The following is an 11,617-nucleotide window of genomic DNA, read 5'->3' on the forward strand; positions in this document are numbered from 1 at the left end:
TTTATTTCCCGTTTTTCTCAAAACCCCAAGATTAATCATTAGCCTTAGATTTACAAAGTAGCATTAGATAGCATTAGTTTGATTATCAGTCCCTAAGGGTTCGATATCTTTTAAAACTACGCAATTAGACTGTGCACTTGCAGTCAGTACACCCGATAGACTCATAAAGTCGCAATCACCACTCTTAAGGATCACCGACCATAATGCTAGCACCACGCAGGTCGACCTCAGGTCTCAAGGATGAAGGAGTGCCTTCCATTGACACGTCTACCCAATCATACATCGGTGCATCCTGCCATCCCCAAAGATTTAAGTGTTCCAACACCTCATCGTCGCTAGGCTCGCGACCTTCACTCCAAAGGTGAACCTGAATGAAATCTCTAGCACGTTCCCTTATTTCAAATTAGCATGAACTTCCTCTTTCGACAAGATTAGGTGGGGCATAAGGGCTTCGACATGCGTTTTTCTTCGGCTAATGTTTGATATAAGGGCGTCAAATGACTCCCAAGAAGAAATTCCTTCATCCAAGGAAGTCTCAAACATCTATTATGACCCAGAATCATCAGATATATCTATAATTTTGGGTCCTACGAGATCGCCACTATTATGGGAGGGATGGTGAGAATAATGGGATAACCCAGATGAAGTTTCCACTTCAGAATCACTCACTAAATAGACAACGTTATCACTCATCCTAATCAAAAGCAAGAAATGTTGGAGGGAAATCTTGAGTTAGAAGGGTACCTGGTTAAAAGATATTGATGAAGCATAAGGAATGAAAGGAAGAAATCTTTTAGCAAAGCTCTTAACCACTCCAAGCGAATTCTCAAGAATAAAAGAACGAAAAACATCTATCTGGAAATGCAACTGAAAGCTTGAAAGCTAATAGGTTGCGAAAAACATACAAATTTTTAACTCACTCTATTTATAAGAAATGACAGCTGAAGGATCAAGAGCAACTATGAACATAGACCACAAGATCAACGACTAGATTTCCACCCATGAAAACACGCCAAACTCAAGTGCACTTACGTACTCTATAAACTGCGCCACACCCTAGCTGGTCATGTCATCGCATGTGTCAGGAATAGGTGATGAAGTGTCTTGATGATGAAATCACATTAAATGCGTTTGTTTCCCATTACTTTTCAAAATTGATCCCAAGCGATTCAACTCAACTTCACACTGGACCACGACACAGAGGTCGATCAATGAAACTTAAGGCTTACCCCGACTCTTCAAGTGCCCGACCAAGCCTTCGGGGAAACTGTTTTGGATTGGCCAAAGGCCCAATTGACAAAAGGCCACTCTACTCGCCCCAAATATAAAAATAGTTCACATGCAATGAGAAGGTACAAAATCCCCGGTCTCAAATTTCACTATACTCCTCTTGAATCTTGAACTGACTTGGGTATTATAGTGTTAACCATGCAGGTCCACTCCGCGAAGCCGTAACGGAGATCAGATACATCATTCAAGATCAACAATTATCCAACTCTCTTCATTTCTGGCTTTTTCGTGGATCTATATTATCGATTTCTAGTTCCTGAACGAACAATCTCCATGTTCATTACCATAATTTGAGATTTTGAAAGGTTAAATCAATGGTGATCTGTTAAACTTGAGTTTTCACTTGAAAGTCGTTGGACTACAATGTTGACTTTAAACATATGTCTTGCGTGATTCAGGAGGATAGTTTGATCAACCATCTTGTGCATCTATGACTGTTTGAGCTATCTTTAGTAATTGCTTGACTTCAAGTGTTGTTATCATCAAAATTAACCAGCTACTAGTTGGCTTGCATCCTTACTACCCATATGCTTTACCATCTTGGATCATTTCTTGACTATACCTGCAAGTACATAGATCCACGTAAATGACAAATCACTACAAGAAAATTGGCTGATTGCGACGGTTATTTTGGCATATTACGATGGTCAAAACTGGCGCAATTTAAAATCTACGACAGTTGCAGTACCGTCGCAGAAACGTGTGTCCCCAACATGTTTCACGACGGTTGCCAAAACCGTCATACACAACCGTCGCGCTAGTTCACGACGGTATGTAACTGACTTAAACTATTAATGGCGACGGCTAAAAACAGTCGTGAATTTTCCTTTGATTTTGGTTTTGGTTATTGTTGGCGACGGTTGGAACCGTCGTAAATATGTCTTTGATTTTTTTTGTTGTTATTTACGACGGGTAGAAACTATCGTAAATATGATATCTTGACGGTTGAAACCGTCGTAATTTGAATTACAAATTTTTAATATAATTTATTTTGTAACGGTTTAAACCGCTACTAATTATTTGATTTTACATTTAGCGACAATTTAAACCATTATTAATTTTTGAATTATTGTATTATATTTTTAGTTTAAATTATTTCTACAAAAATACTTTTATATATAGTATTATTATTTTCATATAAATTTTTCTTTAAATTTTTTCTATTATAATATTTTTTTATAATATCATTTTTTACTTTATTTTCTATCACTTTTAATGTAATAAAATTAATTCTAATCAAAAAAATTTAATATCAAATAAACATTATAATATAAAAAAATGAGCTCCATAATCATTAAAATACGAGTTCCATAGTCATGTAATACAAAAAAAAACCGAAAAACATATCAAATCCTAATATTATAATAATAAGTATCATAAAGTCAAAAATATATAGGAAAGTTCATAATTTCATTAATTCATAGCAAAGTCTAATTTGTCTTTCTTGTTGATCCATTATCTGCAATATGGTAGCTAGACTCAGATGAACGTCTACCATCAGCGGGTGATTCCAATCCCTGAGAAAAATGTATTAAAATATTACTCTTTAAAATAATAGTCATAAACTTTAACTTTAAATGCATCAAAATAATATACCTGTCTTCCACTAGAATTTTGCATTTGCATTAAGAGTTCAATTTCTTTTGTCTTAGCATTGTCCCTTTGCGTTAAGAGTGCGATTGCCTCCATCAGTTCATCAATTTTTGAATTCTTTTCTTTAAGTGCATTAATTTCTTCTTGCATTTCCTTTATTTTTTTATTTTCTGCAGAAGATGCTGATATCGTAGATCTATTAATCTGAGATGGCGTAACTCCAAGCCCCATACTACGAACATATCCATGTTTTTCTTTTCCAAAAACTTTTTGAAATGCCTCATTTTCAGACACGGAATCCTTAATTGCAGCTTCTAATTTTTCCTGCACATGAAAAAGAGCAAATTGACATATAACCAATAATCACTCATATAGTACAATTGGTTGGGGAAACACTCAAGAATGCAATAGCTATAAAAACCAAACAAAATAGTAGCAGTAGATAATTAGTAAAAAGTCTATTAAACAATACAATACTATTAGTAACAGTTAAATAGTAATACAATACATTTAGTAACAGTAGCAATAAGCACTTGATCAGCCAACCGTAGGATATCAGTCCTATTATTATCATTGTTACTGCACTCGATTAAGCATATACATATATAAGTCCTATTATTACAAAATGTGAATATTTTAGATATATTAGTTTAGGTTTTGAAATAAGAAAAAATATATTAAACTGTGCTATCGTGCTCATACATTGGGTCCAATTATACATGGTATATATAAACATATAAATATTATATTATATTGTTAATTGTGATTATATATTAGTATTAGTGATGTCACTCACGGTTACACTTAGATGCATGATAAGTGATCACAAACAGCACCAACAAGGCATGTCATTCATTCATAATTTTCAATAAAAGGAAGTGCATTTTCGTCACACATGCATACATGAGTTTGGATCAAATCACATGATAAAATTCTTGCACATGGTTTTTAGAATATTGGTTACATGGATTGCATGGAAGCTCCACAAAATCATGAAAACAAGTTGACCAATTTACACAATATTCCCATCAGGTACAACTCAACACAAAAATCATGCCTTAGTAACCATAACAGAATATTAACTTAGTAACCAGTTTTCAGAGAGGTTCTCCCCGCCTTTAAGAGATGTCAAAATGTTTGATTTTTTCTCAAACCTTAAAGAGACTAACAAATATTTCAAAAGAATTAACTTGTACTTACATTATTGTTGTATGCATCTTCATTGACAAAAGTCCCGTCAGATTTTTTATGAGAAACTGCATACATTTCTCCTCTGCTGTATGTTCGTCCATCTCTCAATTCCTACAAATAATAACAAATATTAATTATTTTTACCAGCAGGCATACAATCAACAATATTTAAATTTATACATACCAACTCATGTTTCTTCCTTGCAAGCGACTTAGATCCGAGTGTATGCGGAGCCTTCAATTTTGCTCTATTTTGAGCATTTTTTTGGGCTATTTTCTACATTGATAACAAATTAAAACACGCATTATAGATAGGGATAACATACAAACAAGAGAAATCTAACAAATAAAAACACTAATCTTACCTGTGTTTTTTCTTTTCGCCTATATTGAACAAAAATAGCCCAATCGTTTTTCAGAATTCCTCTGCATTTTGGATAATTTTGAAGATTTTCCTCCAAAGTGAGATCCCATTTATAAAATCGGCGAAACAAATGATGTCGGCCATCCTTCCATTTCCTTGCAGCAGAAGCAAGTACGAATTCTTTGTCACGCCCATCATCAACAAGAAAATGGCGCTAAACATAAAAATAATAATTAGTTGACAAAGCAAATAATAATTACCATGAAATTAATTTGAAAAATATGTAACTGTTTATTAGTGATACCTTTATCTTTGAATCATAAAACTTTGTTTTTGTATCCAATGGAATATCCCTCCAACTCTCAAACATAATGGGAAAGTCTTTAAACATTCTAACAATTACACCCAAATACCCTGCTAACAAACCAGAAGCTGGTCCTATTGCACAATGATCCTTATCGAATTCAAGCATTATCCATGTTCCATCAGACTCTAATGATTTCGCAACCAAGTCTTTCACACATAAACGTGTGTTCGAAACATAACCCTCCTCATCTATCACATAAAAAGTAAACAAATTAATGTCATAACGCAACTATGTAAAATATTTGAATTATTTATGGATACTTTAACCTTAAATTACTTACTGATGACATTTACATCCCAATACACAGATTTAGCCACTTTAACAATATCTCCAATCCCATCTTCTACCATAACATCTTCAGCCTCATCTCCTACCACAACATCTTCAGCCTCATCTTCTTCCACATCATCTTCAATCTCATCTCCCACCACATCATCTTCATCCTCATCTTCTACCATAACATCTTTTTCAGGTTGGATAGGTGCAGGGGTTATTACAGTTTTGATTGGCGGAGGAATTATTGTAGTTTCGATTGGTGGAGGGGTTATTGACGACTTGCGAGTTGAAGTTGAACGTAAGCGCTTCTTGTTTACTTCAAGCTCTCCAGGTTGTACAAACCTCGGACGAACCTTCACAGACTAAATAAAATGCATCAGTGAATATCAATCAACAATCAATAAAATTAATTTGTATTGAGAAGTATTGAGAATTTATTACTAACAGATGATGGTTTGGAAGAAGACGAAGATGATTTGTGAAGGGATTGAGAGAGTTTAGGAAGATTGAGAGCCTCCAGCTTTTTCTTATTCTCTGCAATTCTTTTGAGGCGAATTTCCTCATACGATGAAGTCATTGTCTCACAACAGGCTTCAACTACAAGTATAAGCATCAAAAAGTCAGTACACTAAAAAGTAGTAAACATCAAAATTTTCATATTAGTAACTACAAATTTAATAAGCATAACATAAACACAATAAATTAAAAGACAAATTATGCAATAAAACATGGAGTAACAATTTCACCTCATATATTAATTAGGGATAAGCAACAAAAAAACAGAGTAACAATGTCATCTCATACATGAATTAGGGATAAGCAACAAAAACATAAGTCTCACACAAGTTACAAACAAATTAGAATTCTTATCAATAAAAAACTATATGTTAATTATTGTCAGCATTTGCTGCTGAAGTTCCAAGATCATCATTCGAAAAAATTTGTTCCAAATCTTGTGATGGATATGGCTCAATGGGTGTCATAATTTCATCATTTCCACCCATGTCATACAAGTCTCTTGGCTTCAAATGAACAGGTATGCTCCATCCTTGTTCACTCTCATCATCCACATAAAAAACCATCTGAGCTTCTGACGCTTGAATGTATGGCTCATTATCTTCATGTTCTCCAGTATGTAGTAGTCTTGCAAAGTTTATAGAGGTAAAACCCAACTTATCTATCTTAATGCCTCTTGGGTTTGTGGTATTAGCCCATTCACATTTAAACATGGGCACTGTGAAACCATCATAGGAAAGCACAATAATGTCTACTAATCTTCCATAGTAAGGTACCCCTCCAAATCTCATCTGGGTATCACTATTTCTTGAATAACTTCGTGTTCCAAACATGCCAAAAACTCCACTGTTTTGAGTTTTTAAAAGATTATCTCGTTCCAACGTTCGAAATTTGAATCCATTGACATTGAACGCAGTAAATCTTTTAACTATATCAACAGGTCCATGAGCAAGACTAATGAGAACATCTTTATAGGGTCCATGAAGGTTGTCAAGATTGTTGCAAATCTATACACGATACAACATCCAATTAGTCGTGTTATTATTAAAAACAAATTCAATACGTACATCTATTTTTGTACGAAAACTCACACGATTGTGGAACCAATTAGAAAACTCTTTATGAACCTTCTTGTCTATCTCAGCAGCACTTCTTTGACTGCGCCTCATTTGGTTTTGAGTAATACTTCGGAACTGCCTATTAGGTTATTCGATATTAGATGTAAAAAATAATCTTAATAGTGTAGATGAAACTACTTAAATGGGATAAAACTACTTACTTTAGATAGTCGTCAACTATTGGACAATTCGTTAAAACGTGTCTATGAGCCTGCAACTTTTCAATTGGTGTTAGGGTGTAATATGAAGATCCACCCACAGGTTTTCCAACTCTAGGAAATAATTCTGCTACACGTGAACTTGTTTGGATATCACCAATAGGGTCATCATCTACACGTCCAGGTTGATTCCATCTAGTCTCAATGTTTTCTAGATATCTTGAACAAAATGTAAGAATCTCTTCAAAACGGTATCCTTCTGCAATAGAACCTTCTGGTTTCGCCTTATTACGTACATGCGATTTAAGTTTTCCCAAGTACCTATTATTGAACCACAACAGTATCGGTTAAAAAAACTGTGCACTGAACAAGACAGTTTCAAGCGGCGAGAGTTTCACTTATTCCAAACCAATACACATTTATTCCATTTATTCCAAACCAATACACATTTTCATTTTGAAACTGTGCACTGAACAAGACAGTTTCAAGCGGCGAGAGTTTCACTTATTAATCTCTCAACATTTTCAATGTAACTCCACTTTAAATCTGAAATCTCTTTCTCTCCATTAATAATGTCTACTACACAAAGTGCAGTAACCATTACACCATAGCAAACGTAATTATCCCGACAACTAAAGAATTGAATAAAACCATAAATGTCCAAGTCTTTTTAGAAAGAACCTTTGGCACTTTTGATTCCTCACTAAACAAACAATCTTACCAGTGTTGAGCCAATTCAAATAACCCTGTGTTATAGATTCAAATGTAGAGGAGATCACAGTGATGACCCCATGAAGTTCAAGTTGAACAGACCGGAAAGCAAGGTTTTCTCTATGAGATTGCTTTGCGTGTCGATAACCCCGATGGACTTAGTGATCTCTTTTATTTTTCATTTTCTCTATTTTTTATTTAATGGGGAAAATTTTTTCACAATAAGGATACAGAGCCCCCTCTTCTAATTTTAAGTTGAAGAAATTTGTAGACAGAATCGAACCTTAAATAATCTGGCCCCCAGTGAGCGACCTTTTCGGCAATTTTTTTAAATTTTTCATCTAAAATGAAATTTAATCTATTTTTTCATAGTAGTTATGCTTATCCATCTTTTATTACTGATATACTTTAAGGTTAATGATGTTATCATTTTCCTGATATTGTAGTTATAAATTCTAATTGTGTAATGTTCTTTTCTATCTGTTTTTTTTTATGATGTTCAATTTTCATGTAAATCTATCCTCTTTTTGAACTACTTTAGAATCAAAGTAGTGTTATTTTTTAACTGGGTTTGGATTTTTCATTGTGAGAACACTACCAAGTTAGGCCTTATCTCATTATTCGTTTTCCAATTGTATATTTGTTAGTTTCTAACATGTTAAGACAAACCTGTTTGTTCTACACGTCAAAGCATTTTTCTGCCTGTTTGATCTATTATTGGCCATCAAATTACCAGAAACATAATTTAGATTGTTTTTTCTAACCTATATATACAGTGGGAGCGTTTTTAGAGCTGTTTCGTTGCGAGCCAACACAATGGTTCCCCTCAGGCTACTGCGTTACACTTAGCATTCCTAAAAACGCTAACTGGTTTTTCTAACATTTTTTAATTTTTATAAACGCAGAACTGGTTTTATAAACGCTAACTGGTTTTTCTAACATCGTGGGCGTCCGTTTTTAGAGCTATTTTTTTCCTCCCGGTCGAAACTGACCTTTTGGAGTGGGACCACCATTCCTAAAAACGCAGAACAGGTTTTTCTAACATTTTTTAATTTTTATAATTAGAAAAGAAAACCTTTATACTACAAAATTCACCAAATACATTGTCTTCAATATATCTAAAAAGAAACAATCGTAACAAGAGGGATTTCTGAAGAGTAGAATTCATTCATCACAACCACTTAGCATATCTTTTCCTTAGCTCTGTTCCCTAAATATATTGCATCAATTTATGAAGAAGATACAAGATGAAAGGAAAAACACCCACAAATATACAATATAAAACGAAAACACACATATTTGCATAAAAACTTAGGGTTTTAGAAGGGATTTAGGGTTTGAGAAAGAACTTAGGGTTTGAGAAGACAAACCAGACAAGATTCGAAATGATGTTGGTTGCTTTGACGATGTTTCGTAGTGACGGCGTGAGTGTAGCTGAGAGAAACGCTTTAACGATGATTCTCCAAGAACCTAATTGGCCTTTGATTATGATTCTGAAAAAGAATAAAAGAAAAAACATAAGAAGCAAAATAAATTTCGGCGGGAAAGACGAATTAATGGATGACGACGGGTGAAACCACCGTCACAAACTTGTCATTTGCGTGTGAGGGTGGAGTTGCGACTGTAAATTCACCGTCGTGGGTTCTGAAGGAGAATATTTTCTTCTGAAGGAGAATATTTTCTTCGTGGGTTCTGAGTAAAATATTAATTAGAATATATATAATTAACTAAGTCAATGACTAAAATACAATAATTTTATATTAATACCATTAAATAATATTTATTGTCCCAATTAAGTTAGATATATTATCTTGAAATAGTCTCTAATTCTTTTGTTTATCAAATATTAAATATTATTTATTGAAATAATTTTTTATTTAAATTATTTATTTTCCATTTTTATTTAATTCTTCATTCAAATAAAAATAATTTTATAAAATTTTACAACTTTTATTATTTTTATCGATTGTCAATATAGGAAAAACATTTAAAAACAAAAACATAATAATAATTTTACAATTTTTTATAAAAAATTATGGTAAAAATATTGTCTCGACTAATTAAATTTTTTGAATTTGTGACTGCTAAAATGACATTGAGATTACACTTAATCACAAGTAACTTTGTGATATATGAATGGAGAAGATTATTTATCTCGATAATTGTTTTGTAATTGCGGGCGACGGTAGGTTCACTGTCGTGAAGTTTAAAAATTTTGAAGTAAGAAAGAGCGACAGTTGGATCACCGTCGTGACCTTTAATGAGTTTGTCATAGTGCAGAGTGTGTGTTATTTGGTTTAGATGGCGACGGTTAATGTACCGTCGTGACATATAATTTACGGCAGTTTTTAAACAGTCGTGACTTGATTTTTAGGGCGGTAGGTGTATAACCGTCGTCATAATTAATAATTTTTAAAAAATTTAAGGACAGTAGGTGTATACCGTCGTTACACGCGTCTCTATATTAGAATTATGACAGTTATCAAGTAACTGTCGCAATTTTTGTGTCGTAAAACCTTAATTTTCTTGTAGTGAATCTTATGTAAACACTTAGTTTTAAGTCATGTTATGAGAAATTATATTGTTGCTCTAACATCTTAGGTTTTTATTATATACCTCTACGAAATTATAAATAGCGTCAAATATTAGTCGATACACTAAACAGTGAGAACTCATATCCATTCTAAAAGGTCAGGCGGTTAAACCAAGACATTAAAGTGTCTCTGGTTTTGTTGAGAAAGTTATGTTTTTTTTAGGGTACAACTTCTCTACCCATCACAAAAAATTGGGTAGTGTACCTTCAACTAATTACAAAATCCCATTTAATTTTAATATATTTAATTAATTATAAAATAGTACAATTATTTGTTATTTCCAAAATATTTTACACTGAATGTAACTTTACCCAACTTTTTAAGTTGGGTAAATAAGAATTCACTTTTTTTAAAAAAAAATATCTTTTCTTAAAGAATCTTAAACATATGAACTAGTAGGAAACCCGTGCTGTCGCACGGGTCTGGTTGGAATTTCACATTACATGTATCTAATTGTGACTTGCAAAATTCCTTTATATATATCAAACATTTATATAATAGTTGGTATCTCATAGATATGTTCACATCTACCCGTGAATCCAGATGAGTTAATAAACCTCAGTTATAGTTGGTATCTCATAATCTGCTTTTTATTCTCATTTATACAAATAATTGTATAAATAGTTAAATTTATTATTTTTATAAAATTATTTTTAACTTATTCCCGTTTATAAAAATAATGGTAGCTTATTCAATTTATAAAATTGCTATATTAATAAATTTTTATCTTTTATTATTATTTTTTATGATTACTATTTATCATTAAATTTTCATGACTACTATTTAACATATTTTTATCATGATTACAATTATGAAGTTAATTTAAAAAGATTCTAATAGGTTTTAGTTATTTCATAAGTTTACAAAAATTGTAAAATCTCAATTGATTTTATTTTGTTTTATAAACCTTTCTTTAAAAATTTAAATAATTTCAAAATATATTTTATCTCAAATAACGATCTAAATAATTACAAAATAATTGTTATTCTTATATTTTATAATAATAAATTAAATATTTAATCTTGGAATAAAATAGTGTTTTAAAAATCGGACCGGACCGGCCGGTCGGACCGATTGGACCGGAAACCGGCCTGGTTCAATAGTTGAATCGGGAATGTCATTGAACCGGTGTGAACCGGTCAAAACCGGTGTAAACCGCTAAAACCGGGAAAACCAGTGGTTTTTGTGAACCGGCGGTTTAAATGCATTTTTTAATTTTTTTTTTAATTTCAAAAAAATAAAACAACGTCGTTTTGACTATTTTAATTGAAAATTAAAATAAAAAAATTTTGTTGCAAATGCGGTTGATTTTGTTACCGATGATTTTGATATTGAAGAAGGAGATCGCAACATGGAAACAATTTTTCTTTTGTTGAAATTATATTTAGTAGATAATTAAATTATTTTGTTATAAATTATTCAATTAGATTATGTTGCGA

The 11,617-nt window shown here is 32.4% G+C and overlaps 2 protein-coding genes and 1 non-coding gene across 5 annotated transcripts; 1 reads left to right on the forward strand and 2 right to left on the reverse strand.

Annotated features, from left to right (window-relative positions):
* Positions 1 to 2,583: 2,583 nt before the first annotated feature.
* LOC131599727 (uncharacterized) lies at positions 2,584 to 9,279 on the reverse strand. Of its 3 annotated transcripts, none has more exons than XM_058871999.1 (10): positions 9,165 to 9,279; positions 8,955 to 9,077; positions 5,527 to 5,678; positions 5,086 to 5,443; positions 4,743 to 4,993; positions 4,440 to 4,652; positions 4,259 to 4,351; positions 4,084 to 4,185; positions 2,887 to 3,207; positions 2,584 to 2,807 (listed from the first exon to the last, which is right to left on the reverse strand). In XM_058871999.1, exons 3-10 carry the CDS (start codon positions 5,656 to 5,658, stop codon positions 2,721 to 2,723), a joined length of 1,557 nt encoding a protein of 518 aa, XP_058727982.1. In that variant the 5' UTR covers positions 5,659 to 5,678; positions 8,955 to 9,077; positions 9,165 to 9,279; the 3' UTR covers positions 2,584 to 2,720. The 3 variants fall into 3 exon arrangements, with proteins under 3 accessions (XP_058727982.1, XP_058727981.1, XP_058727983.1); XM_058871998.1 differs by having other exon boundaries at positions 9,175 to 9,267; XM_058872000.1 differs by having other exon boundaries at positions 9,162 to 9,253.
* LOC131597927 (uncharacterized) lies at positions 5,818 to 8,309 on the reverse strand. The gene is made up of 4 exons (XM_058870585.1): positions 8,254 to 8,309; positions 6,877 to 7,194; positions 6,689 to 6,794; positions 5,818 to 6,604 (listed from the first exon to the last, which is right to left on the reverse strand). The coding sequence occupies exons 1-4, from the start codon at positions 8,307 to 8,309 to the stop codon at positions 5,969 to 5,971; spliced, it is 1,116 nt and encodes a 371-aa protein (XP_058726568.1). The 3' UTR covers positions 5,818 to 5,968.
* On the forward strand, positions 7,647 to 7,751 carry LOC131600915 (small nucleolar RNA Z107/R87). Its single transcript, XR_009283516.1, has one exon. It is a non-coding gene; the product is annotated as a small nucleolar RNA Z107/R87 (small nucleolar RNA).
* Positions 9,280 to 11,617: the final 2,338 nt, after the last annotated feature.

The sequence above is a fragment of the Vicia villosa genome, linkage group LG4 (genome assembly GCF_029867415.1).
Source record: "Vicia villosa cultivar HV-30 ecotype Madison, WI linkage group LG4, Vvil1.0, whole genome shotgun sequence".
Classification (NCBI taxonomy): Eukaryota; Viridiplantae; Streptophyta; class Magnoliopsida; order Fabales; family Fabaceae; genus Vicia; species Vicia villosa.

Excerpts from the sequence above, each read along its gene's own strand:
- LOC131599727 (XM_058871999.1), bottom strand. The coding sequence starts at position 5,658 with ATGACTTCATCGTATGAGGAAATTCGCCTCAAAAGAATTGCAGAGAAT. Across the intron at positions 4,653-4,742 it reads TTTATGATTCAAAGATAAAG|CGCCATTTTCTTGTTGATGA; the intron begins GTATCACTAATA and ends TTTTATGTTTAG. Across the intron at positions 3,208-4,083 it reads AAGATGCATACAACAATAAT|GAAAAATTAGAAGCTGCAAT; the intron begins GTAAGTACAAGT and ends TTTCATGTGCAG.
- LOC131597927 (XM_058870585.1), bottom strand. The coding sequence starts at position 8,309 with ATGGCCAATAATAGATCAAACAGGCAGAAAAATGCTTTGACGTGTAGA. Across the intron at positions 6,795-6,876 it reads ATAGTTGACGACTATCTAAA|GCAGTTCCGAAGTATTACTC; the intron begins GTAAGTAGTTTT and ends ATAACCTAATAG. Across the intron at positions 6,605-6,688 it reads CTAATTGGTTCCACAATCGT|ATTTGCAACAATCTTGACAA; the intron begins GTGAGTTTTCGT and ends TATCGTGTATAG.